The 26787-nt window shown below is 44.3% G+C and overlaps 1 protein-coding gene across 3 annotated transcripts in view; it reads left to right on the top strand.

Annotated features, from left to right (window-relative positions):
- Nucleotides 1-26787, top strand: part of nol4lb (nucleolar protein 4-like b) — a 322631-nt gene that overhangs the window by 235794 nt on the left and 60050 nt on the right. For all 3 annotated transcript variants that reach the window (XM_070896203.1, XM_070896201.1, XM_070896202.1), the window contains 2 exons: nucleotides 6146-6328; nucleotides 19169-19360. In XM_070896203.1, coding sequence (XP_070752304.1) covers nucleotides 6146-6328; nucleotides 19169-19360 — 375 coding nt within the window. The remainder of the gene's footprint in view (nucleotides 1-6145; nucleotides 6329-19168; nucleotides 19361-26787) is intronic.

The raw sequence follows: 26787 nt of genomic DNA, 5'->3' as shown, positions 1-26787 counted from the left end.
GTCCCAATACCTGTCGGACCCCTTTGACCATTCCTGGTCTAGGCATTGTTCTAATAGCCTCCTTCCGATCTGCGGGCATCGCCTAGTCCCTTGGGCTACTACGCATTCCAACTACGTAACCTCCTCCTTTCCCACCTGGGCTTTCCTAGTATTTGCCTTCAACCCCGAGCGCTGTAAGGCCCCTAATAATGTAGTTAGGGCCAACATGTATTGTTGCTCAGTGCCTGAAGCGATAAGAATATCGTCCATGTACTGTAGTATACTGCTTTCTTCTCCTATATCCAGGGGTTCCAGGATTCCTGACAATGCCCGGTGGAATATGCCCGGGCTATTGTGAAACTCTTGCGGCACCCTGGTCCAAGTATACTGTTTCCCCCTTACAGAGAAGGCAAACTTCCTCTGTGACTCCTCATCCAAAGGTATAGCCCAGAATCTATAGGCAACTTTATTATAAGCATTTCTGACATTTAATAAGCAATTTTATGGATACATTTAGTATTTGTTTTTCAAAATTGTATTTTTTTATATATATTTAAATGTTGTAAATGTTATTGTTAGCTGCACACAGTCACCCAAGTGAGAAAGGAAAATGGCCGCTGAAAGCAATGGGAGGAACTCATTTCAGTCAGTTGTTTGATTGGTTTGCTCTACTTGCTGGTTTGTGAATTGTAGCTTTGCAAAAAATAATGAGGGATTTTAATTCTTGGTGTTCTGCTGATTACATTTTATTTATTGGTACTTTCATAGAATCATAGAAAAATTACGAAGAGGCCATTCGGCCCATTGTGTCAGTGTCGGTATGCTTTATGCTACTTTTGTTCACATTTGGTTGATTGGCATAAATATCTGTTTAGTTGGTGAAAATCCAATCATGATTTTGTTTGCCTTGTTTATATGTGACGTTTTGAAGGTGTGCTCCCTGAGGTGTTGACACTTTTGATGTGTGAAGTCTCAGAAGCCACGCTTTCAGGTGTGACAACTTTGAAAGGTATGGCACTATGGACAAGTATTAGAAGCAAAACTTTTAATTATTTAGATAATCTGGCAAGGGGTGTATCAGCACTTATTTTTAGTGCTTGCAGTTCTAAATATATACATACGGGTTTATAAATCAAACTAAGCATCTACATTTTATATATCCAGTTTATAAGAAGATATTAACTGAGGCAATTTCTGTCACCCTGAACAGGGTATGATGAAGGAGCTTGTACATAACATTTTGAATTGTGTTTACATATGGTCCCTGTTGGAATGTCAATAAAAAGAGATCTTGTACCTTGGAACAAATCCAGTTTATCACACCTAAAATTATGACTCCTTCATTGTCAACAGCAGGCTGCTTCAATAAATGGTAAAGAATGGAAAGACAGAAACATTTAATAGTAGCTCTTGGGGCAAATCAGTAGTATTTTGTATCATCATAGACTGTATCATATTGCCAAAGGAACTAGCATTTGGAGTTTCACAAGATTGAATCATAATAATTGAGTTATTTGTCATAAGTTTCGGTGCTAGTGTTTAAACATGAGACTGCTGAGTTATAAACTTTTACGGTTTGAACTCATTTGATCCTTCTGGTATTTATTGACCCTGAAACTGACCTTCCTCTCTTCTATTACTTGGGGTCATATGCAGGGCTTGACTGATCCTGCTAATATAGATTAGTCAGCCAGTGTACGCAGACTTGAAACTGAAATTCTTCAGAAGGATTGAATGAGAAAATGGATAAACCAGATATATCCTTGAAAAAGTAACCCAGTCTTTGAATTTAAAACAGATTGATCTTGAAATGTTAATTGATTAGGTTACCAGAAAATTGTAAGGGCCACAAATTGGGAATGCTGACCTCTGCGTCCAAATTCCCGTTATGTACTCCCAGTGGGGAGCCGCGCCCATTGGGAGCACATATAGCATGTGCCCAAATTTCTGATATGCACTCCCGACAGGTGAGGCTCTCCACCTGGTGTGCAAAGTGAGAAAACTTTACCTTGTATACCATCTTGTGCAACAGCCAATCCTGTTTATAATTGCAACACCTAGGTGCCGAATGTCCCTGCATCACTATTAATGCACAGCACAGTCATTAGAAAATATATTAATTGTTATTATAAGCTGATTGGCTATACTACTGAAAAAAGATTACATCGTGCGCGATTGACAACGGAGCTCACAATATGTGGTCACCAAGCACAATATGTGTATTTCCTATTAAAGTGAAAATCTGTTAATGAACCTACTGTACTTGCAAAGCACAACATTTTTATTATTGCTATTAATAAGAAACTGGGTGAAAGTCTAAACTTCATTACCAACAAGGTTGAAAAGAGTTCAGGGGAAGATGAGATATATCAGGAATTAATGATTAAATGATGCAAAACTTTAAAGACCTATAGATTTTAGGTGGAAGGGAAGAATGAGGGGACAAGTAGTTTCACAGTTTTGAGGTCCTGTTAGAGTAGGATGAATCTTGCGATAAATCTTGATTTTGAAACATTGATGGTTTCAAGGAAATGGATGGAATATTTGGGGCTTGGAAGGAACAATTGAAGAAAATTCAGAGGAGCACTGACTATTGTGTCAATCAGATATGGAGTAACAAGAAGTAAGAGTGAGGTGGCTTGTCAAATGACAAGCTTTTGTGAGAGGAATGTGAGAGAGGTGCTGGAACAGTCACACCAGATATGGGTGTGCTATTCAAGTCTTGAAATATAACTTTCTTTAAAGGATTTTTTCTCTTTTGACATCCTACATTCTACACTTATTATTCAACGAGGACATTTAGGAGGGCAACGATTACAAACTTCTCAATACGTTAGTCAATTGGAAGCATGCAGCATAAATCTTCATAGAAACATAGAAACATAGAAAATAGGTGCAGGAGCAGGCCATTCAGCCCTTCTAGCCTGCACCGCCATTCAATGAGTTCATGGCTGAACATGAAACTTTAGTACCCCCTTCCTGCTTTCTCGCCATACCCCTTGATCCCCCGAGTAGTAAGGACTTCATCTAACTCCCTTTTGAATATATATATGATTATCTCCTACTTAAATGAAGCTTTTGAGACACAATCACGAGTGGAGTAGAAATTAGTTTGGGCCTATTTTTGGGCCCAGACTCGCCACTGCGGAGGCTGTACGTGCCTGAAGCAAGAGGTCCTTGGATCGATAGCAGTTGGACCTCATCTACATAATAGGGTCCCGTTGCCACCAGAGTGGTTGTGCCTCCATAGGCAGCGTGCCCAACATGTGAAACCAAATTCGGGCTTCCATAGTGCTCAGGAAAGTCGCAGGAGGGAGGTTGGAGTGCAGTATTGCTCTTGGCTCCATAGGAAGGTATATTAGAGGAAATATTCAAAAACTTAAGTTTGCTCAATGGCCACAGAGACCACTGAAGAATCCTGAGCGGAGCAGGCCCGACGCCCGGGTGGGATACTTAAAAGAATGGGGCCCACAAATTTGGCAGTGGGACCAATGCCTGAGATTGGGGATGTCCCACTGCTAAATTGATATACTTTGCACCAGTTTTATGCCTAACAAATGGATGCAACGCATACAAATTCTACCCCAGTAACTTAGAACTACAGTCCAGTTTAAAGGTAACTTTGTGGAGTAACAGTTCACCTCTCAGCATATTTTGTTAATATCAGCCTTGTGAAAGTTGCATTGGATTCATGAGAAAGTGTTTGTCTGGGGAAGAAGAGCAAGAAGACCCATGGTAACATCAAGCACAGGATTTAAGATGATTAGTTTTGATTCCACTCGTGCCATTTTGTTGTGTATCTTTAAATAAATCAGTAGTCTCAGTAGGTTGTGGGTTCAAACGCTACCCTGCACTTGAACAAATAATTTGGCCTAAAACTCCAGTGCGGTACTGCGCTGTCATCAAGGTGTTGTCTTTAAGATGCAGTGTTAAATTGATGCCCCGCCTGTCTGTTCCGGTTGTTCATGTGGATATTAAAGATCCCATGGCACTATTCACAGAAGAGCAATGGGTTTTTCTGGAAAATTACCCCCTCAACCAATACCGTAAAAACAGATTAACTGTTCACCTCGTTGCAGTTTGTGGCATTTTGCTGTGCACAAAATGGCTGCTAAATTTGCCTACAGAGAAACAATGGGCCATAATTTGCGGCCCCTATAGGCGTGTATGAGGTGCGCACTCTCCCGTAGGGCCCGCACAAGGTTTAGGCATGCGCTAAAACCTGGAACTTGCGATTTATCAAGAATTCTCTTCATAGATCATCCACATCCCCGGGAAAAGGGCATTTGCGGGCGGAGAGTTGAGCTATTTGCCCAACTTCTGCCCAGCGAATGCCCGTGAAATTCTTACACCTAGCAAAAGCAGGTGTAAAGCCTGCTTTTACCAGCGTAAGAATTTTAAAAAACTGAAAAATAAAATGTAATCAATAATTTATACATTTAAAAATCTGTGAAATAAGGTAAGTTTGTTTTTAACCTCTTCAAAACATGTAAACTTATTTTTCAAAAATGTTATTTTTGTTTGAAATTTTAATGAATTTTAAATATGACATTTTAATGAATTTTAAATATGATTTTTAAAAATTTATTTGATGTCTAGATGTATTTTTTTGGGTATTGCCATTCATACTTATGGGATTTCCGTAAAGAGAATCCCCATAAGTATGAATGGGGATTCCGTATGTTATCCGTTGGGCTGGCCCGCGTGATCCCAGGGACGCTTGCGAACCGCCTGTGCCCCTGGGATATGTGGGCCTCTTCCCACGCGTACCCGGAGAGTCCCAGGACCGCGAATCTCCGTACCTCCCGGACCACCAGGTATGTGGGCATTTTATTTACGGATCGGAAGCATTTCCCCAAAGGTAGCCTGCAACTGCAAATTCAGGATCAAAGACTACACTTTGAAATGCTTTGGGACATAATTTTCTGTTGTTGCTCATACAAAGTACAAACCGAAAACAGCATCTGAAAAAAAGGTTAATGTTTGGATAGTAGCTTTCATTGGGATCCCTGAATATCAACCTGGTTTTCTCTTTCAATTGCTGTGTGATCTGCTCTTCACTTCCAGCATTTCCTGCTTTTATTTCAGATTTTTAGAATTTGTGTTAAATTAAAGGAAATAGTTTCCTCCTTTGCCTCGCAGTATTCCCCCTTCCTTTCCCCCATACATACGAACAATGACGGACAGGTAAAGACCATCTGGTCCATCGAGCCTGTCTCTCACAATCGCAACATATACACTCCACCCCACCCCAAATCATGTGATCTAGCAAAAAAAACAGATAAACAACCCAGGCCAATTTGGGGGGGGGCGGGGAAATCTGGGATTTCCTCTCCGACCCATCTAGGCGATCGAAACTAGTCCAGGAGATCACTCTGGCCATTAAATTCCCTGCAGTACCTACCTACTGTAAGAATCTCCACCACAGCCAGAAACAAATCCAGCTTTTGTTTGAACGAATTCAATGAGCCTGCATCTACCACATGAGAGGGCAGCTTGTTCCAGAGGTCTACTATTCTCTGTGAAAAGAACCATCTCCTAACGTCTAACCTAGATCTAGCCTTTTACAACTTACATTTGTGCCCCCTGGTCCTGCCTAAACTATTTAATTGAAAAATTTAAAATGTTTCCATGGGGGCCAGTCACCTTGTCAACGTGCCCATTTTTCATGCATGAATCTGGACAGTAGCACACTGAAGCCAACTCTAACATTCCTAACACTAACTGAGCTAAGATAACAAACACAACACAAACAGGGGATTAAACCTAGTACTTTCCTGGTTTATTTGGTTGACCATTTCACTGTCTTCATTAGTTGAGCCATCGAGAGAAGCTCTATATTTCATTTTCATTTCTCCCATATTTGACTTTTGCATTGACTCTGCCATTGTTGTCAGAGTAAGAAATTATGACCAATTAAAACATTTGCATTTAGAGTAGAGATTTAACCTGGCGAAAAGCTCCTTATATGTGTGATTACAAAGCCATACCGGTAAATGAAAATAATTCTTGGTATACACCTAATAGAATCAGAATCTATCAAACTGAGTGAGTGGAGATCATACATTTAAATGGATTAGACGATATACCTATTAAGATCAACAAAATTAATATGCCTGCTTTAAATGTTTAAGTAAAAATATGATGATTTATGTTTTTGCTCCAGTCTCCACCCTACAGCTCAGGAAGTTACGACTCTGGCAGAAATGAGCTTTCAGGAAGTTGTCCTGAGGACCTGTCGATCAGCAGGGGTGTGGACGACGATGATGACGAACACGATGACCATGAAGACAATGAGAAGATTAATGACTCTGAGGGAATGGATCCTGAGCGGCTGAAGGCCTTCAATGTAAGAATAATGCATTGGTTCTTGTATACAGTTTCAAGGCACTTCTGTGAACAGTCTGGTCTACAGACTCCAACACAGCTACAATCTCTTTAAATACATCAATCTTATTAACTGGCTTGTGCAGTATAATCCATAGAAAAGAATTTAAACCTATAGAATTAATTTATTTAGTCCTTAGGTTTTCACTAGAGTAAAGCTGAAGCAACATTTCCATGAATAGATTCCAGTCTTTCCTAGACCTGTAGAAAGGCAAGGCTATAATTGATGCTGGAATAGGTCCGACCCAGACCAAATTTATTTCCTTGTGTTTAATGACTCTGCATTGTCAGGAATTGGCCAAAAACTGTTGGTAGCACTGACCCTTTGATTTTTGTTCCTATAACTCCAATTAGGTTTCTGGAATGTTTGCTTTAAGTCCACTAGGCCATGATTGTAGCTGTTTTCAGCAACTAATTCTGAGTTGGTAGACTTGCTGAGGTGATAATGTCACTGCAGAGTGATTGTGTCACTCTTGCAGACTTGATCAGCGCTGCTACATACAGTGGCATGTATTAGTAGTTACTAGAAACAACCATTAGGGATGGGTACAACTTTAGCTGTGCAAGTAACAAGACACTGCATATTTTGTAAATCTGAAATAAACCAGTAAATGCTGGAAATATACAGCAGGTCAAATGGCATCTATAAAAGAGAAAAGACAGGTAACACTTAGGAATAAAAACAGAAAATGCGTGGAGGCCTACAAAAGGCCGCGAGATAAGGAGTCGGGCAGCATTGGCAAGAGGCGACAGTCCGGGGTGCGTGGAGGCCTACAAAAGGCCAGCCGGTGCAGCTACAGGAAGAAGGCAAAAAAGAAGTAGAAAGAACTAGAAAGGTGACGTCACAGCCAAGGGGATAAGTGATTGGCTGGTGACTGGTAAGTAGTTTTTCTTTTTTCTCTTCTATATCAGTGAGTAACTTTTAGCATTGTTGTTGCCAATTTAAGTTAATCTAAGGGTTAAGTCATGGCAGGAGAGCTCGGACACGTGTTATGCTCCTCCTGTACTATGTGGGAAATCAGGGACGCCTCCGGTGTCCCTGACGACTACGTATGCGGGAAGTGTATCCGCCTCCAGCTCCTGACGGAACGCGTTGCGGAATTGGATCTGAAGGTGGATTCACTTTGGAGCATCCACGATGCTGAGAATGACGTGAATAGCACATTTAGTGAGTTGGTCTTATCGCAAGTAAAGGGCCCACAGCCAGATAGGGAATGGAAGACCAATAGGAAGAGCAGTGCAAGGAAGGTAGAGCAGGGATCCCCTGCAGTCATCCCCTTGCAAAACAGATACACCGCTTTGAGTACTGTTGAGGGGGATGACTCATCAGGGGAGGGCAGCAGCAGCCAAGTTCATGGCACCATGGCTGGCTCTGCTGCACAGGAGGGCAGGAAAAAGATTGGGCGAGCAATAGTGATAGGGGATTAAATTGTAAGGGGAATAAATAGGTGTTTCTGTGGCCGCAACCGAGACTCCAGGATGGTATGTTGCCTCCCTGGTACAAGGGTCAAGGATGTCTCGGAGCAGGTGCAGGACATTCTGAAAAGGGAGGGCGAACAGCCAGTTGTCGTGGTGCATATTGGTACTAACGATATAGGTAAAAAACGGGCTGAGGTCCTACGAGACGAATTTAAGGAGCTCGGAGCTAAATTAAAAAGTAGGACCTCAAAAGTAGTAATCTCAGGATTGCTACCAGTGCCACATGCTAGTCAGAGTAGGAATCGCAGGATAGCTCAGATGAATACGTGGCTTGAGCAGTGGTGCAGCAGGGAGGGATTCAAATTCCTGGGGCATTGGAACCGGTTCTGGGGGAGGTGGGACCAGTACAAACCGGACGGTCTGCACCTAGGCAGGACAGGAACCAAAGTCCTAGGAGGAGTGTTTGCTAGTGCTGTTGGGGAGGAGTTAAACTAATATGGCAGGGGGATGGGAACCAATGCAGGGAGACAGAGGGAAACAAAATGGAGACAGAAGCAAAACACAGAAAGGAGATGAGTAAAAGTGGAGGGCAGCGAAACCCAAGGCAAAAAACAAAAAGGGCCACTTTGCAGCAAAATTCTAAAGGGTCTAAGTTGATTAAAAAGGCAAGCCTGAAGGCTCTGTGCCTCAATGCGAGGAGTATTCGGAATAAGGTGGACGAATTATCTGTGCAGATAGCAGTTAACGGATACGATGTGGTTGGCATCACGGAGACATAGCTCCAGGGTGACCAAGGCTGGGAACTCAACATCCAAGGGTATTCAACATTTAGGAAGGATAGACAGAAAGGAAAAGGAGACGGGTTGGCGTTGCTGGTTAAAGAGGAAATTAATGCAATTGTAAGGAAAGACATTAGCTTGGATGATGTGGAATCGGTATGGGTGGAGCTACGGAATACCAAGGGGCAGAAAACGCTAGTGGGAGTTGTGTACAGACCTCCAAACAATAGTAGTGATGTTGGGGAGGGCATCAAACAGAAAATTAGGGGTGCATGCAATAAAGGTGCAGCAGTTATCATGGGTGACTTACATATGCATATAGATTGGGCTAACCAAACTGGTAGCAATGCGGTGGAGGAGGATTTCCTGGAGTGCATAAGGGATGGTTTTCTAGACCAATATGTCGAGGAACCAACTAGGGGGGAGGCCATCTTAGACTGAGTGTTGTGTAATGAGAGAGGATTAATTAGCAATCTCGTTGTGCGAGGCCCCTTGGGGAAGAGTGACCATAATATGGTGGAATTCTACATTAGGATGGAGAATGAAACAGTTAATTCAGAGACCATGGTCCAGAACTTAATGAATGGTAACTTTGAAGGTATGAGGCGTGAATTGGCTGGGATAGATTGGCGAATGATACTTAAGGGGTTGACTGTGGATGGGCAATGGGCAACTACAACAATTGTACATCCCTGTCTGGCGTAAAAATAAAAAAGGGAAGGTGGCTCAACCGTGGCTATCAAGGGAAATCAGGGATAGTATTAAAGCCAAGGAAGTGGCATACAAATTGGCCAGAAATAACAACGAACCCGGGGACTGGGAGAAATTTAGAACTCAGCAAAGGAGGACAAAGGGTTTGATTAGGGCAGGGAAAATAGAGTTTGAGAGGAAGCTTGCAGGGAACATTAAAATGGACTGCAAAAGCTTCTATAGATATGTAAAGAGAAAAAGGTTAGTAAAGACAAACGTAGGTCCCCTGCAGTCAGAATCAGGGGAAGTCATAACTGGGAACAAAGAAATGGCAGAGCAATTGAACAAGTACTTTGGTTCGGTATTCATTAAGGAGGGCACAAACAACCTTCCGGATTAAAAGGGGTCAGAGGGTCTAGTAAGAAGGAGGAACTGAGGGAAATCCTTATCAGTCGGGAAATTGTGTTGGGGAAATTGATGGGATTGAAGGCCGATAAATCCCCAGGGCCTGATGGTCTGCATCCCAGAGTACTTAAGGAGGTGGCCTTGGAAATAGTGGATGCATTGACAGTCATTTTCCAACATTCCATAGACTCTGGATCAGTTCCTATGGAGTGGAGGGTAGCCAATGTAAGCCCACTTTTTAAAAAAGGAGGGAGAGAGAAAACAGGGAATTATAGACCGGTCAGCCTGACATCAGTAGTGGGGAAATTGATGGAATCAATTATTAAGGATGTCATAGCAGCGCATTTGGAAAGAGGTGACATGATAGGTCCAAGTCAGCATGGATTTGTGAAAGGGAAATCATGCTTGACAAATCTTCTGGAATTTTTTGAGGATGTTTCCAGTAGAGTGGACAAGGGAGAACCAGTTGATGTGGTGTATTTGGACTTTCAGAAGGCTTTCGACAAGGTCCCACACAAGAGATTAGTGTGCAAAATTAAAGCAGATGGGATTGGGGGTAGTGTGCTGACGTGGATTGAAAACTGGTTGGCAGACAGGAAGCAAAGAGTAGGAGTAAATGGGTACTTTTCAGAATGGCAGGCAGTGACTAGTGGGGTACCACAAGGTTCTGTGCTGGGGCCCCAACTGTTTACATTGTACATTAATGATTTAGACGAAGGGACTAAATGTAGTATCTCCAAATTTGCGGATGACACTAAGTTGGGTGGCAGTGTGAGCTGCGAGAAGGATGCTATGAGGCTGCAGAGTGACTTGGATAGGTTAGGTGAGTGGGCAAATGTCTGGCAGATGAAGTATAATGTGGATAAATGTGAGGTTTGGTGGTAAAAACAGAGAGACAGACTATTATCTGAATGGTGACAGATTAGGAAAAGGGGAGGTGCAACGAGACCTGGGTGTCATGGTACATCAGCCATTGAAGGTTGGCATGCAGGTACAGCAGGCGGTTAAGAAAGCAAATGGCATGTTGGCCTTCATAGCGAGGGGATTTGAGTACAGGGGCAGGGAGGTGTTATTACAGTTGTACAGGGCCTTTGTGAGGCCACACCTGGAGTATTGTTTACAGTTTTGGTCTCCTAACTTGAGGAAGGACATTTTTGCTATTGAGGGAGTGCAGCGAAGGTTCACCAGACTGATTCCCGGGATGGCGGGACTGACACATCAAGAAAGACTGGATCAACTGGGCTTGTATTCACTGGAGTTCAGAAGAATGAGAGGGGTTCTCATAGAAACGTTTAAAATTCTGACAGGTTTACACAGGTTAGATGCAGGAAGAATGTTCCCAATGTTGGGGAAGTCCAGAACCAGGGGTCACATTCTAAGGATAAGGGGTAAGCTATTTAGGACTGAGATGAGGAGAAACTTCTTCACCCAGAAAGTGGTGAACCTGTGGAATTCTCTACCACAGAAAGTTGTTGAGGCCAATTCACTAAATATATTCAAAAAGGAGTTAGATGTAGTCCTTACTACTCGGGGGATCAAGGGGTATGGCAAGAAAGCAGGAGTGGGGTACTAAAGTCGCATGTTCAGCCATGAACTCATTGAATGGCGGTGCAGGCTCGAAGGGCTGAATGGCCTACTCCTGCACCTATTTTCTATGTTTCTAAATACTCATCAGGTCATCTGTTGAGATGTTGCCACAAATGCTGCTTGACCTGCTGAGTATTTCCAACATTTTCTGTTTTTATTTCAGATTTCCAGCATCCGCAGTGTTTTGCTTTTGACTTTGGATGTGGACTCTTTCTCAAAACTGCCAGTTTTGACAAAGGATTAACCCACCTATCCTCTTTACAGCTGCCAATGGACCTTTTGTGCACTTCCAGTCTTTTCTGTTTTATTTGATATACTTTAACTGTCTGGCTGATATAATACAAAGGTATAAGCTGGTGTGTTCTGATGGCTTCTCAAATAACTTTCAACCATTACGGAGTAAATATTTGTTCCAGAATGATTTCTATTGGGGCTATTTGTGTTCCTATTTATTATAGCCGGTTTACAGCTAGACTTTACTTTGGCTTTGTGTACCTCCATCCAGTTTGACTGCTGTGTGCCACTTCGTGTCCCCCAAACAGAGTTCAATTTATCTGAATCACAACCAGACTTTGAGCTAGCCTGCTCGGCTCAGCCCACCCAAACTTAGATCGAGCCACAGCTATGATTTACATTGGCTAAGCTTAGCTAAACTGAATCTGTTTTAATTGAACTGAACCACCACCTGGCTTCACACCAGCTCCTTTTGACTTGAAGCTCTTGAAGAAGTCCAAGTCCAAACTGACACAGTTTCTATGTGATGGCAGCTGCAGTTGATTTGACCTGGAATACATCTAAGTGACTTACTCACCTGTAGCCAGCACAGTTCTTGGAGGACCAAGTCAGATTGGGCAATTCTTTCATCACCAATTCAACCTTGTACAAGTCGACTCTTCATGAAAATGTCAAGTATTACAGCTTATTTCAGAATGCAATATAAACTAAGAAATTATAGTGGCTATCTTTCATTACATTCAATGTTAATACAAGAAGCCGTAGGGGAGAAATTTGGTGCAGTCAATAACATGGCAATCTTACCTCAGAAATTAGAGTGATGCTTGAAGGAAAGAAGAAAAGACTTCCTATTGAAACAAAATGTTCAGTTCGGTGGATTCTGTCTGTGTGCTAGCATCATTGCTATATTACTGCTTCTGAATAGTCCAGGATATGGGTGACTACAACTTAACATGGGTGAACCTTCATGCTAAGTTTTGCCAGGCTATTTTACCACACAGTCATCATAACCTGACTCCATCCTATACTTAGTTGGTGGCCACACGGTCCATAGGAGTGGGAACCTTGGATTATTTTTCCAACCCTAACCCAAAGGTACTGAGCCAATTGTAGCACCCCTACCATTGAGCCTTTGACCTTCCTGGTTTATCTCAGCTACTCACTGAATCGTTAGGGATGAAGTTTAATTTCTTGATATCCCAAACATGTGTGGATTACGAATATGAACGTACGAACAATGACAGGACAAGAAAAGACCCTCTGCTCCATCTAGACTGTCCCACATATCTTGCGTATCACAATATATACACTCTTTGCCCAGCCAAAAACATGTGATCTCCTGGGAGCGGCAAAAAACAGATTAAAGACCCAAACAATTTGGGGGGGGGGGGAGGAGGAGGGAACCTGGCACGTGGCCTAAAATAAAATGAGAGGGAACATTGGTGTGCAGGTACTGGGTGGAGAGCACAAATGACATCTTGTGCAACCCAACGTACCTAGCATCCTTCCATTGGACTTCCTCTTTTTCTTCCCAGCATCTCAGATAGAAGATTCCTAATAGGAAACCAATCGTTGCCAGTAATAGTACTTTGACCAAAAAAAGAAAAAATCTAAAGAATTGGCACAAAAGCTCTTGAAACCTTTAGCATCAGGAGAAAAAATATATAAAAGACAGGCCAGACATAGCCTCGAAACTGCTGCAAGAATCTTCTATCTGTCTCTTTAAAATGTACTTATCTATACTGTTTGCCATCCAGTAATATTGGGCATTAATTTCACTGATGTAAAGGGCACAAAAAGACATGGGAGGCATCATCTCCCCACTGCTATTTCCTGTCCCTAATGCCCCAGGATCTGGGGAGCCAGGTGGCTGCCCATATACTGAAACTTACAACAATAACAATGATTAGTCTGTAACTGACCTTAGGGCCTATTTAGACTTGTTTCCCATAGGGAGTACCTAAGCAGTTGCCTTAAATGGACAGGCCAGGTTAGCAACAACAAATTGCATTTATATAGCATCTTTAGCATAGTAAAACATCCCAAGGCACTTCACAGTAATGTTATCAAACAAAATTTGACACTGCGGCACCGCATAAATAGATATTACAACGTGACCAAAAGCTTGGACAAAGAGGTAGGCTTCAATGAGTGTTTTCAAGGAGGAGATGGAGGATAGATTTAGGGAGAGAATTCCAGACCTTAGGGCCTAGGCAGCTGAAGGCACGGCCGCCATTGGTGGAGCGATTAAAATTAGGGATGAGCAAGAGGCCAGAATTGGAGGAGCACGGGGATCTCTGTGGGCTTTAGGGCTGGAAGAGCTTACAGAGATAGGGAGGTCATGGAGGGATTTGAAGAGATGAACAATATAATTGTGTTCCAGATCCCAGACTACCTGTGAGCAATGCCACAGATCTGTGTTAAAATAAAAAGGGGTAATGTTTTTTGTTGCAGGAAGCTTCTCTACAGTAAAATATAATTATAACAGTAATTTGTCTGGAACAAAAAGTGAAGTAACAAATTGGAAAAGGAGTTTCCTTATTAAGGTGTCAGATGCAGTTAGCCATAAGTTTGTTAATTCAGTTGTGTAGAGGGAAAGGGTTGTTATAGGAAAAGGAAAAATTAAGTATAAAGTGGTAAGGAAAATAGAAAAAGAAGATATAAAGGGCTGAAATTCCCCTATTGTGCGCAAAAATGTGGGGTGCGGGAGTGGCCACCGGCACCCGTAAAATTGTGCTGGTGTTACTGGAGATGCAAATGCATTTGCACCCTGGGCCGCCACGCCAGCAATGATGACATCATCTCCATGCATGGTGACCCCTTTTCACCCACCGGTGGCCCCTTTCTGCCCTGTGGCGGAAATTGGCCAGCGCCCCCGTGAGGCCGCCACGAGCAATGCCCGTGCCAGCCTCGTGGGTCGCGAGCCAGGCCACACAGCCATTGCGGGGCGACAGTTAAAGGGGAGGTGCGCTGCGCTGCCATTTTTTTTTTTAACCCCCTTACCTGTTGGCCCGCAGTCGAGCCATGTTGCGGGTCTCCGGGCCGTGATCGTGCAGCCTGACACCCCTTAGCCCTGGTGGCCCAGTGGAGGCCATCAAAGGGTGTGCAGAGCTCGCAGCGTCCCTCTCCTTTAACGGAAGCGGAAGGGCGTTGAAACGTATCAGCGCTAGCGCTCACTGATGCGCCTGGGTAGCGTCCCCGATCCCGCCACCAAAAACGAAGTGGAGCGCGCAACATTGCGCTCCGTTTCCTGTGGGGGGGGCGGTAACTGGAATTTTGCTCTCAGTTTTCCCACCCAAATATGAGAGAGCAGCACTAAAAGTGGCGCTGCACACTCGTCCTCAGATGCCTACTGAATTTCCCGATGGTTGGCTGCGAAATGAAAAAAATGAATAAAAACAAGTTTCCCACAATTTCCCTCACCCACACTTCTCCACTGGTCCCATTAATACATAAATGCTAAAAAAAAACATAAACACTTTCCTTGATCTCTGGACGCTACCGCCCTGGGATCCCCAATGTCCCACCAGCTTTTCCAGGCTGTACGGAGGCCTACTGGTAAGGCCTCCGTACTTACCTCATTTCGTAGCCAATGCGTCACCACGTGGGTGGCGGCAGAGCATGCAGCTGTACCTCTTGGCGCTGCCCCCACCGCCCAACTAAATTTACCGTGAGCCGAGGAATCTGGTCGCCACCGACGATAAGTACTTAGCCGCTCGTTAGCCGCCCCTCTCCGGCGGTAACGGGTGGCCTTGCCCATGGAATTTTGACCCCATTTAGTGAGAAAAGTGCTTGTCATGAGAAAACAAACTTGTTTTTAGTGTAGTAAAATCCCCAGCATTTACATTGAAAAAACATCTACCAGCAGAAAACATTACAGGGACCATGAAATTATGCTGTGGAATAAAATATTTGATGCGTTTGTCTAAAATTCCTCTCTTCATTATTTTAGCGGAAGCATCAATTTGTTTTTAATCAGGTTAAAGTTTCTACTAAAATAGTGAGGAAAAGAATATGCAGTGAACACATTTGTACCTATTTGCTGAAGCTCAGGTACTTAACTTGGATCTTTACCTTGGCAATGTGTACTATATTATTAATGTTCCTAATAATACATTCAAGGGTTAAATTATTTTAGCAATGTTCTGGGCAAAACTAGCAACTCATGGCAGAAAACTGGCACCTACAATCTAAGAAAGAATATGAAAAGATTTAGGTGAAGGAAATACACGACTGATTGTACCTGAAATAAACTGAAGAAACATAAAATGTAGGATCAAAAAGCTGAGCTGAATATAAACCAAAGGTGAAAATAGATTGGCACAAAGTGACAGGGCCATGTCACCCACATTCACTATAACTGCTAGACCAGAGAATGTCTCTCTAGATTATCTTGCTCAGTGCTAGATGTCTTTTCACAAAGCTCCATGAGGTTTTGCTGCCTATTATAAGGACGGCCAATGCATTATTCACAAGGGTGGTTAGAGATATTGCTGCAAAAATGGTTTTAGAGTGCAAATAGTTGACGTTTTACAAAGATTCCAGGAGCGCTAAGGCCGTCCCCTTTAGGCCTGGCTTAAAAAAGATTTAAAAACTATTGAATAAAAATTTAAGGATAAAGGGAAGTTTATAGCCCCGGTAACCTGCTGGGGCTATATGATGAGGTGCAGAAGCCCCGCCCCCGGCTGCTAAATTGGGATTACCGCACCTCAAAGGAGGTGGAGAGAAATTTTGTGTGCTCCACTTCCTTTAGGGGCAGTTCCAGCGGCGCTAACAGAGTGAATTGCATCCGCGTAGCGCTGATGCGTTTCAAATCCCCTACCCTTCACTTAAAGGGGAAGGCCCCTGCGCACTCGGCAAGGCCTCTGATGGCCACCGCTGGACCACCAAGGCCGCAGCCCGGCACCCGACCGCACTAGGTGGGACAACCTGAAGCCGACCCGAGAGCCGGCAGAACGTTAAAGATGTCGGCACGGGGCCCCTCTCGCACCAGCCTCACAGGCCACGGGGCGGAAAGGGGTCAGCATACGCCGCTGAAGGATTGCTGTGCACAGCAATGACATCATCGGAGGTTGCGCGGCAGCCAGGGGCAGTACCCGCAGGACACAGTGCTGCCATTGCAGTGCCTCCACAAACTCCCAGGCAATTTCCCGGGAGCCGGTAGCTCCCCCCACCCCGGGCAAAAAGTGTCTTGCGGAAGCACTAACTGGCCTCTGAAAAAGGGGCAATTTCGCCCCCTTGGATATTAAAAAAAAAGTTTAATTTAAGTAGGTATGTTCTAGGCCCCAGACAGGTGCAGAGCTAAGTTGATCTCCATATTACTGAGATTTAAACCCCTGCCTTACCACTGCAGAAAGTCTGGAGCTTCCCTTCACAGAGGAGGGAAGAAAGACTTGCATTTACGTAAAACTTTCATGGCCACCGGACGTCCCAAAGCATTTTACAGCCAATGAAGTACTTTTTAAAGTGTAGTCACTGTTGTAATGTAGGAAATTTATGTTGTAATGTAGAGAAAACCTGGGAGTAATCCCCTAACGGCTAGGTCAGATTGGCACTGAGAGTTGACTGCCTGACCATCAGCCAGTGTGTGGCTTACAAAGACTAAGGGAAAGGGAAAAGGTAGAGGGAGTCTTACCCTCAAAGTAAGCAGAAATGAAAAGGTACAGTCTGTAATCATGGACTTAAGGGCTTTCTGAGAGACTTGCAGTATTAACATGAGAACAAACAAATAATTATTTTAAAATAGTTTGATGACTTACTTTCTTTTCAGCTAAAATATAAATATATTTACAAGAATAATATTATGTAAAACATGAATTAGACTAAGCAAGAAAACTTCCTCTGCACAAAAATGTTTAAACCAAATTGCTCACACTTATAGTCATGGACTTGAGAATATTTTACCATGTTTAATTCAAACTTTCCGAGTGTTTTCTCCTCAGAGATTGAGGTTCCACTCAAAACCCTCGCTGTTTCAACATTTCTAGATCTAAACTTAGCTTCAGTTTATTGCAATACTTCTTCCTTTCACCCTGTTCAATTATTTGTTTGGTACCAAACCAACATTTAAAACTGTGTCAATAAGCAAGGAATATTTTATATAATAATTTTTTAACCTGTTTATTTATCATTCGCATGTCTCTGTACTTCCATCTCCAGACAATTTTAACTGCATTTTTGAATGGCTACAACCCCTGTCTTTAGCAAGGGGTTCCTGTTTAAAACAGTTACTGCCTGACCTCCGCCAGCATTTGGCTTCACCGTTCTCGCACTATGGGCTACAAGCAACTTATCCATTTGAGGAGAAAATGGACAGAAAGTTGTATATGACTGATTGATTAAATGGGACAGTCAGGGTTAGGTAAATGTATGTTTCTGCATAAAGATACATTCCCTTAAAAAGTAAAGGACTAGAAATTGGCCTAGTTTGTGCCCCCACGTTAGCGCCACGGGGGCGATAACGGGGCATTAACGGCTCTGCGCACGGGCACAATACTGACACCGCAAACTTCTCCTGGAGGTTTGCGGTAGCGGTTACCCCTAGTGCTTCGATATCCTGCGCCCAGAGATTATGACGTCATCATCATGCGCATCGCCTGGACTCAAACTTCGGTTCCGTCCCCTGCAGCATCGCCGGACGACGACACCAATAGCAGCAGGAGGTGTTGTTCGGGAGACCGGGTGCTTCGGGAGTGCTGTTTAAAGGGGATGTTGGTGTGGGGAAAAAAATGTTTGCTGATGCATAATGGTCATTTTTGAGAATTTTCTTCGGCCGCGATCGATCAGCCCTGCGCTCTGCTAGCGTGCTTGAGGCTAATCGGGTCAGATCGCGGCTGCCGTCGGTGACGGAAGTACCTCGTTCCAAGGCAGAGCCTGCAGCAGTGCCCTTTCCCTTTAAGGGAAAGATAGAGCCTCCATTCTCGGCAGCGCTGCACTTGAAATTATGCAGCGCTGCACAACTACTGCTCCTCTTGCCGATTTTAGTGCTCCAAGAGAAGTTGTAGTGCTTGATTTAATGCTTCACTTCCTTCCTGGAGTGGGTAGTGCCCGGCAGTATTTTTGCATTACCACAAAGGTTATCGCCCCAAATGGGGTGCTACGCAATTTTTCTCCCAAAAATCCTGGTTCCAAATGAAACTATGTGGAGTCTTCCACTGTTATTGTGACTTTAACCCAATGATGTAACTAGAATAGAAAAAGTAGTCAGTGACTTCAGTAAAGCGAAATGCAATTTTGAAAATGAGCACAGTGAGTCATGAGATGGAACAGCAGCAAACACTGTTTACATTTATAAGGTATCTTTAATGCAGCACGACATCGCAGACACATCAGAACTAAGGGCTAGATTGGAGATATTAAGCAGTTAAAAAACCTATCCATATGCAATCTTTTTGTTAAAAAAATAATTGGATTCACGACTCCAGGGGAATTACACATGGAGGGATTTCATGCAGATGTATTAACTTATCCGTGTGCTACTGTTGCACTGTGCAAATTTCACCCCAATAGCTACTACAACCCAATATTTATTCTGGGCTGGGCTTCTAAAACTGCTTCAGAAGCTTAATTAGGGTGCTGTTGTGAATCATTTTACAGTAGAACCTCCTCACCATGCCAAACAGAAGAAAAATGGGTTTTAATAATATTGAAGATATTTCTGACTCTTTAATTTTTTCTTTTGCCAACAGATGTTTGTGAGGCTGTTTGTTGATGAAAATCTTGACCGAATGGTTCCCATTTCAAAACAGCCCAAAGAAAAGATTCAAGCTATCATTGAGTCGTGCAGCCGACAGTTCCCTGAATTTCAGGAGCGAGCCCGGAAGCGCATTCGCACTTACCTCAAGTCCTGCAGGCGAATGAAAAAAAATGGCATTGAACTGGTGAGAGGCATTCAAAGTAAATCTGGATTTCAGCATGTTCTGTTGGAGCCGGCCATTTATAAACTGGAAAAATGTAGAAAAAATCGATTTGAAGTTTTTTGCATCTTGCAACATGAATATGTATTCAATGAGGCAATTCCTGCTGGAATATATATATATTAATTGAAATGAGTATTTAAAATACCCCCTTGTCTCTCAAAAGGATACTTTCTTTTTCATTGTTAGTCTAACAAACACCTAAACCAGTTGATATCGCCCCCTTTGGATTAACTGGAGTCACAGATGTGATAGTGAACTTATTGTATTTGCCACTGTACCACAGACTCTCTGGGGAGAGATTTCAGCCTTTAGGTAGCTGGAAGCTTTCAGTCTGTTCAGTATGCCCAGTTAAGTGGCTATGTATTAATGATTTTACTGCTAACAATGCCAACCGAGACATACCCGCTTTATCAAGAAATTGTTGCTTTTTTTTATTTGAAAATGAAGTGTCGTCCCTAAAGCTTGTGCATAACAGGAATTTAATTTTGGTCAGCCTAGCAAATATCATCTTTGTACTTGCTATCTTTCTGAAAGAGAAATTGCTCTGAAATGGAAAGTTATCCATTGACAAGCATAAATAAACATTAATTTTAAAAATTACAAAATAATTCTTATTTTTGGAGGGGGAAGGGGAATTTAACACCCTCGTCCCCGCAATCTGGCAGAAACCAAACGGGGAGGGGCAGTTAAAATTGACTGGGAGCCTTATCCACTAGCTTTCCACTCCAAGACTGCTGACTGCAATTTTAAATTGCAGAGTCCAAGGACACCTGCCTGAAGCTGGCAAGTTCCTTGTTTACATATGCAGATCGGGTTCTGATGATGTCATCTGGACCTGATTGCAATATTACCCCCAGGACTGTGCAGGGAAGCCCTTATTCCTTCCGCGCCAGGCCAAACCTACTAGGAACCGGAGCTGTGGCCAGAAGACGTCCAGCAAGCTAAGTTATTTTTAAGTTTCTTGCACACCCTCCAATCATCTGTTTCAGCACAGCATTGGCAGGGAACTGGCAGTAAATTACCTGCTACACTTAGAGTTGGAAAATGATCTGTTGCATAGGGGATCTAAAGACAGAAATGAAAGACAGATGCAATGTACTTGACGAATTATAAATTGGAAATCATGGCAGCATTGTGGCAATGCACTCCATCCATGCAGTGATAGATAATTTTTTAATTTCTTCGTTCATGGGATGTGGGTGTTGCTGGCAAGGCTGGCAGTTATTGCCCATCCCTAATTGCCCTCGAGAAGGTGATAGTAAGCCGCCTTCTTGAACCGCTGCGGTCCTTGTGGTGAAGGTACTCCCACAGTGCTGAATTTGTTGTAGCGGTTTGGTACAACTGAGTGGCTTATGAGGCCATTTCAGAGGGCAGTTCAGAGTCAACCACATTACTGTGGGCCTGGAGACACATATAGGCCAGACCAGGTAAGGACGGCAGGTTTCCTTCCCTAAAGGACATTAGTGAACCAGTTGACTATCCGGTAGTTTCATAGTTCTGATACTAGCTTTTTAATTCCAGATTTATTTAATTAACTGAATTTAAATCTCCCCAGCTGCCGTGGTGGGATTTGAACCCACGTCTTCGGATTATTAGTCCAGGCCTCTGGAATACTAGTCCAGTAACATAACCACTACGAAACTGTAACCCTAAATGCAACTTGACTTCTGATATGGTGAACCCTGATCCCACTAATCCAGAGAATGGCAGCAAAGAGGCCAAGAGGAAAGAAAGGATGTCACAGAAAGCCTCATCCTGTCACTGATGTGATGTGTTGTGGTTAGTTAGTTTGGTTAGTTAGTGAAACCAAAGACAAAGGCTGAAATGTTCCCGTTGCAGGGCATGAGGGTTCGGGGGCGCGTCAGCAGTAAAAATCGCCAAAATTGCCAGCGCGTCGACAACCCATCGACTTCCGCATGTAAGCGTGCTTGGAGGCATGCCACGGACCCGATCAGGAGAGGCAAGCTACCTCTTGTTGAGAGATCCTTTAGAAGGTTTTTAACACCAGCTTTTAGCTTTAACTTTAGGAGCATGGGTATCAAGCACCTCAGGAACCTCACCTGTGAAGGGGAGACCGAAGCTCAGTGGCCTTTGTGCAAGTCCATTAATTGGGAGCTGGAAAAAACACACAAATACTCCCAAATTACACCTGACTACTTTGCCTCTTGCTGACTCCATTTTGTGCAGAGATTTAGCTGTCAGCAGTTTGCAGGTCATCTCTGCAACCTCGGAAGTCACTCTCATCACATTGCCACTCACTGTCACAACATTGAGGGATTGGTCCTCTGATCTCCACTTTACCCGCCATCTATAACATCAGCATGGGTGCCGCTTAAGCTCGCTGACCTTGGACCTCAGGATTGGACCAGCAGCAGCAACCACAACACCAACTTTCTCCTCGGAGACCTGATGCTGCACACAAGAGAGGGAGTCAGCACAGGGCTGGACCGTGCCCGAGGCGATACTTCCAACACAGGATATACAGACAGAGGATGAGCTTCATGGACATGACTGAACAGCAGTGCTATCATGCTAGGTCATCACAGACACGTGTAGCTTGCTGGAACAAGACCTGCTGCCCAGAGGACCTGGTGGACACGCCTTACCAGTGGCTGTCAAAGTCACCACCTCCCTCAGCTTTTTTGCTTCAGGCTTCTTCCAGGGATCTGCAGCAGATATTTATGGGATCCCGCAGTCAGCTGCCCACAGATGCATCACCCAGGTGATCAATGCCATGTTTGACAAGTCAGCCAATTATGTCAACTTTTCCAGTGATGAAGCCAGTGTTACTGTGCGGGCATTCGGCTTTGCCACTCTGGCTGGCTTCCCACGGGTGCAGGGCGTCATCAACTGCACACATGTGGCCATCAAGGCACCGCCATATCACCCAGGAATCTTTGAGGGAGTGGAAGCCCTTGCGGTTCACAATGTGCAACTCATCTATAACCATAAAAAGATGATCATCTATGTGTGTGCTAGATTCCCTGGCAGCTGTCATGACACTTTCATGCTCCACCAGTCCACCCTCTCTCAGCTCTTCATACCTCCAAACAGATGTAACGCCTGACTGGTTGGAGACCAGAGCTATCCAATGAAGGCGTGGCTGATGACACCTTTAAGGAGGCCAAGTAATAAGGCTGAGGAGCATTATAATGAAAGCCACATGTCCACCAGATGTGTCATAGAGCAAACATTAGGCATGCTAAAGGTGCGTTTTGGATGCCTTGACTGATTTGGAAGAACTCTTCAGTACGCACCAGCCAGGGTCTCCAGAATCATCGTTGTTGCTGTATGCTGCACAACATAGCGCAGCAGCAAGAATTTGAGCTGCAGGAGGAGCAAGACGCAAAGCACACAGCCTCTTCAGAAGAGGAAGTATATGTGGAAGATGAGGAGGAGGAATCTGAGGTGGAGATGGCACCAGAAGCAGCGCACATTGCTGCCCAGGAGGCCAGGATGGCCTCACCATGGCCAAATTTACTTAACTTGCTCCAATGCAACATGCTCTACTAGTCTCCCACCCACCCCAACAATTCCATAAAGCATCCCTACATTGACCAAGGCTTTCCTGTCACTCCAGCCCCCATTGCTCAAGGTTAAGTAATATCTCACCTTTCAGTGACAACACTACTCCCAAGGTTTGAGGCAAAAATGGACAAGACCGGAAAGTGGTGCAAAGAAATACATTTATCTATGCCTTAAAAATAACTGAAACTTAGCACGAACATTTGTTCATATACTCTTGTGCATCTACTTTTGTGTCTTTTGTTTTTTATGAGTTCTTCTACGAGTTGCAACCCCTGTGCCTTCAGCAGAGGTAGAGGTAGGCTGCTCACTTCCTTGCTGCGACTGGTTAGACACTTTTGGCAAACATCCTCTGGGTCTTGGAGCCGGTGAGGGCCCCATCAAAGTCTGTTCCTCCTGCAGCTGTGTGGGGGCAGACTCGGCCACCGGGATCCAAGGAAGCATCTGGGGCTCTGACTGAGCTGGAGGCAATGGGGGAGAAGTTTTGAGAAGAACCCCCATTTCCATGTCCCTTCTTATCATTATTCCCTCTCATGCGCCACCCGCAATTTCCTGCTACCAAGGAGCTGGAGAGTACTTTTCTGCACAGCAATGGGGCGATGAATGGCCAGGTCTATGAACGTCTGTCATCCGTTGTCCACAGCAAGCACGTGCTCATGTGAGTGGTGCATTTTCTGCTCCATGGAAGAGCACATCGTCGCCATTGCCAGCGACATGGTGGTGTTCACTTTGGAGATGGACTTCTCCATTCTTTTCACATTTGCAGCATCATGGCTGCAAAATCTGCCAGAGCTTCATACAATTGTTGCTGCCCCTTCAAGATCACCCCCTTTCTCGATGGCCCCTGAGACTCAGAGTTTGCATGCAGCTCAGCAGAGCTTGGAGCGTCCTGTGCCCTCCGGTGAAATGTCTCCACTGCTGTCCCTGTCAACACTATCTGCTCTTGCTCACTTGTGCAGTGTGAGACACCAGGTGACAACACTTCTCTATCTCGCACAGGGCCCTCCAAGGTGTGCGTATCTGCACTGGTGCTGTGTGCTTGGGTCTGCTGACGCTGCACCCTCAGTCGCTGTAGCTTCCTCTGAGAAGTCTTCTTAATCCTCAGCTTGGATAGTTGGGGAGGGGCACATGATGGACCTGTGGAAGAGTAAAGAGATAATTTAGAAGTGTTACATTAAGAATGGATTACGTTACCATTATGCACATGATGAAAATTCACTGGCTACTGACATCAGTCACCATATGAGTGACTGCTGTATGCCATGTGGCTGTCTGAGATGTAATTCTGTCATCAGGTTACTGGGATGTCCCCCACTCTCCGTCTCCCACTGCAGCAGCTCTGCTACTCGAGATATCTCCAAGACCTCCTCTTCTGCTGGAGTCAATTGTGTGAATATTGGAGGGCCTCCTCCGGTTCTCTATCTCTCCCTATTGTTCTGGGCTCTCTTCTCCTGCAAGGAGGGAAAGAAGAGAACTTTTAGTGAGAGTGATAGAATGAGTGTAAGGAATGGATGGGTTACATCTGTAGAGGATGACTATGAGGGAGTGGTGTGACATTGTTAAATGACCGCCTCCTGTGGTTTTACTTGTACGATTGCATTAGGATGAGGGCGAGTGTCAGTGGTGGTTAGTCAGATAGGGATGTGAGTAGATACATAGACAGAGAGGGATGGGTGGATGTGCAAGGTAGGTTGGTGTGAGGAATGATGTGCAGGAGTAGGCTTGGGAAGGCAGGGTGATGAAGGTGTGATGACAGGCACACCAGGATGAAGGTGTGAAACCAAGGAATGTCATGGCAGAGCTCATGGAGGTGTCTGGCAAAGTGATGCCCTGTACCATGGATTGATCCATATCACGATCAGCATTCTCCCATGAACACAGATCCATGGACCCCTCCTTCCCCCACCCGCCTTGGTCTGGAGCGGACGCATCTGGATCATCTTCAGGATGTTCAAGATTATCTTCTTCTTCTGCAAAATACAACAGACCAGTCAAATGGTTAGCAGGAAAAGAGGGGGTAGGATGGGTAGAATGAGTAGTCTCACGCGTAGCAGGCCAGTCAGCAGGTTGATTTGAAGGGCGACGATGCATTTCCATGATTGACCCTCACCCTCCCGTATGGGCCCAGCTTGTGCACAGCTGATTCTTTTTCTGCAGGTGCGACTCAGCAAGGCAGCGACCCTCTGTTCCAGTGGTGATAGTTGGTGCAGATTTGGCGGCCCTCCTCCTGTTCTAGTTCTCTCGCTTTTGTTGTGGGCCAATTTCTTCTGCAAAGATGAAAATATAATTTTTGCCACATGGTGAGCTTCTGATGGATGGGACATATACAGATGATTACAGTAACAATTGCAATTCCATTTAAAACTCAAGATAATACTTACACTCACTACTTGACCAACGTCCTGCCATTTCATTTTACACTGGCTTCCAGTTCTTGCGGTATTCACCCCTGTGGAGAATTCTTCTGCAACTAGGTTCCAGTGTCTCCTCATTTCTTTGCGTGGAACTTTTGTGGGACCACTCTTACTGATATCCAGCTCCTGCCATCTGTCCTCAATAACAGTGACTAGTTTCTCCACTTCCTCATGCAAGAAGTTCTTCATTCTTGTTGCATGCTCTTGCATCATTGGTGTATCGGATTCACACTCAGGTAATGTTGAAAAAACACAGTTCTCACCTTGCATGCATCTATGCAGCACTCCTTTCCACTCCCTCAGCCACCCATAAATCAATATTAACACCTTACCTTCCAATATGGCCCACTGCCAATGCTGCTGATGCACTGAGTACGCTCTCCCTTTAAATGGCCGATTGACAAGGTTCCTGGCTCATTGCGCATGCGCACAAACGGACATGAGTCCCCCTGCCAGCACCTGAAGACACGCTGGGCCCAAGCCCTGCCCCCCTGCCGGCTGCGCTGAGCAAGCGCGGCTCAAGCTCCGCCCCCTGCAGGTTTCGCAGCGCCATGCCACGGGATCCAGGAGCGGCCAAATTACCCTGGTAAGTTTTTGGCGCGTTTTCTCCACCACGAAGTCGGCACACCACGTCTAACTACGCTGTTTTAAGTGGCTGGGGAAATTTGGGCCGATAAAGAGGTGCATACAGGATGCAGTGCTGTATTTTGACTGGGTGTCATTTGTTATATAATTTGTAATAAATCGTATAATGCCATGTACAGTGCTCCTTATAAACCAGGCAATGCATGTAGTATTCAACGTTTTGCTATTTGGTAGAGTTGCATGACTATAGATGAAACTTAACAAGTGAGAAACTTGCCAACAGAGCGAGGAAAAGCAGTGGACTTTTTCAGCAAGGTGAGGCAGTAATGGTACTGATGAGCACCTCAGTACCTGATTTTGATGTATCGAGAGATTCAGTGGCAGTAGACAGAAGGAAGCTGAAGAGCTGTGTGTATGTGTACAGGGTTGGGGCATAAGTTGCAGAGTTTTATAGAGAGAGGAGAGAGAAGCAATCAGGAAGAGGATATGAGTGCTAAATGAACAAAGTTCACGTCAGTCTAATTTAATAATGCAATAATTCATTAACAGCCTGGCAAGAGAGCAGTAGAGTGAGAGTAGAGTAGCCTGCGCACAAATCCAAATGACTGGGGGGACCTGTACGTGCACAAACCCTCTGAGTTCTGATGCCTGTAGAAAGGATAATAGTATAGAGTCTACACCACATACAAGAATATCAATGAGAGGCATGCTTTGCACATTTCGAGGCCCTATGCGGTAGATATTTTGAGGACTTCTTCATGATCAGCAAATAGTAATTTCATATGGAACTGTCAAAACTTTCTGTATGTTACTCAGATCTGAGACCAAAGTACTGAAGGATTGTGCCACTTGGACTGAATAAAT

This window comes from Pristiophorus japonicus, chromosome 12 (genome assembly GCF_044704955.1).
Source record: "Pristiophorus japonicus isolate sPriJap1 chromosome 12, sPriJap1.hap1, whole genome shotgun sequence".
Lineage (NCBI taxonomy): Eukaryota > Metazoa > Chordata > Chondrichthyes > Pristiophoridae > Pristiophorus > Pristiophorus japonicus.
The sequence above is the reverse complement of the archived record's forward strand: the minus strand, read 5'-3'. Positions and strand labels throughout refer to the sequence as shown.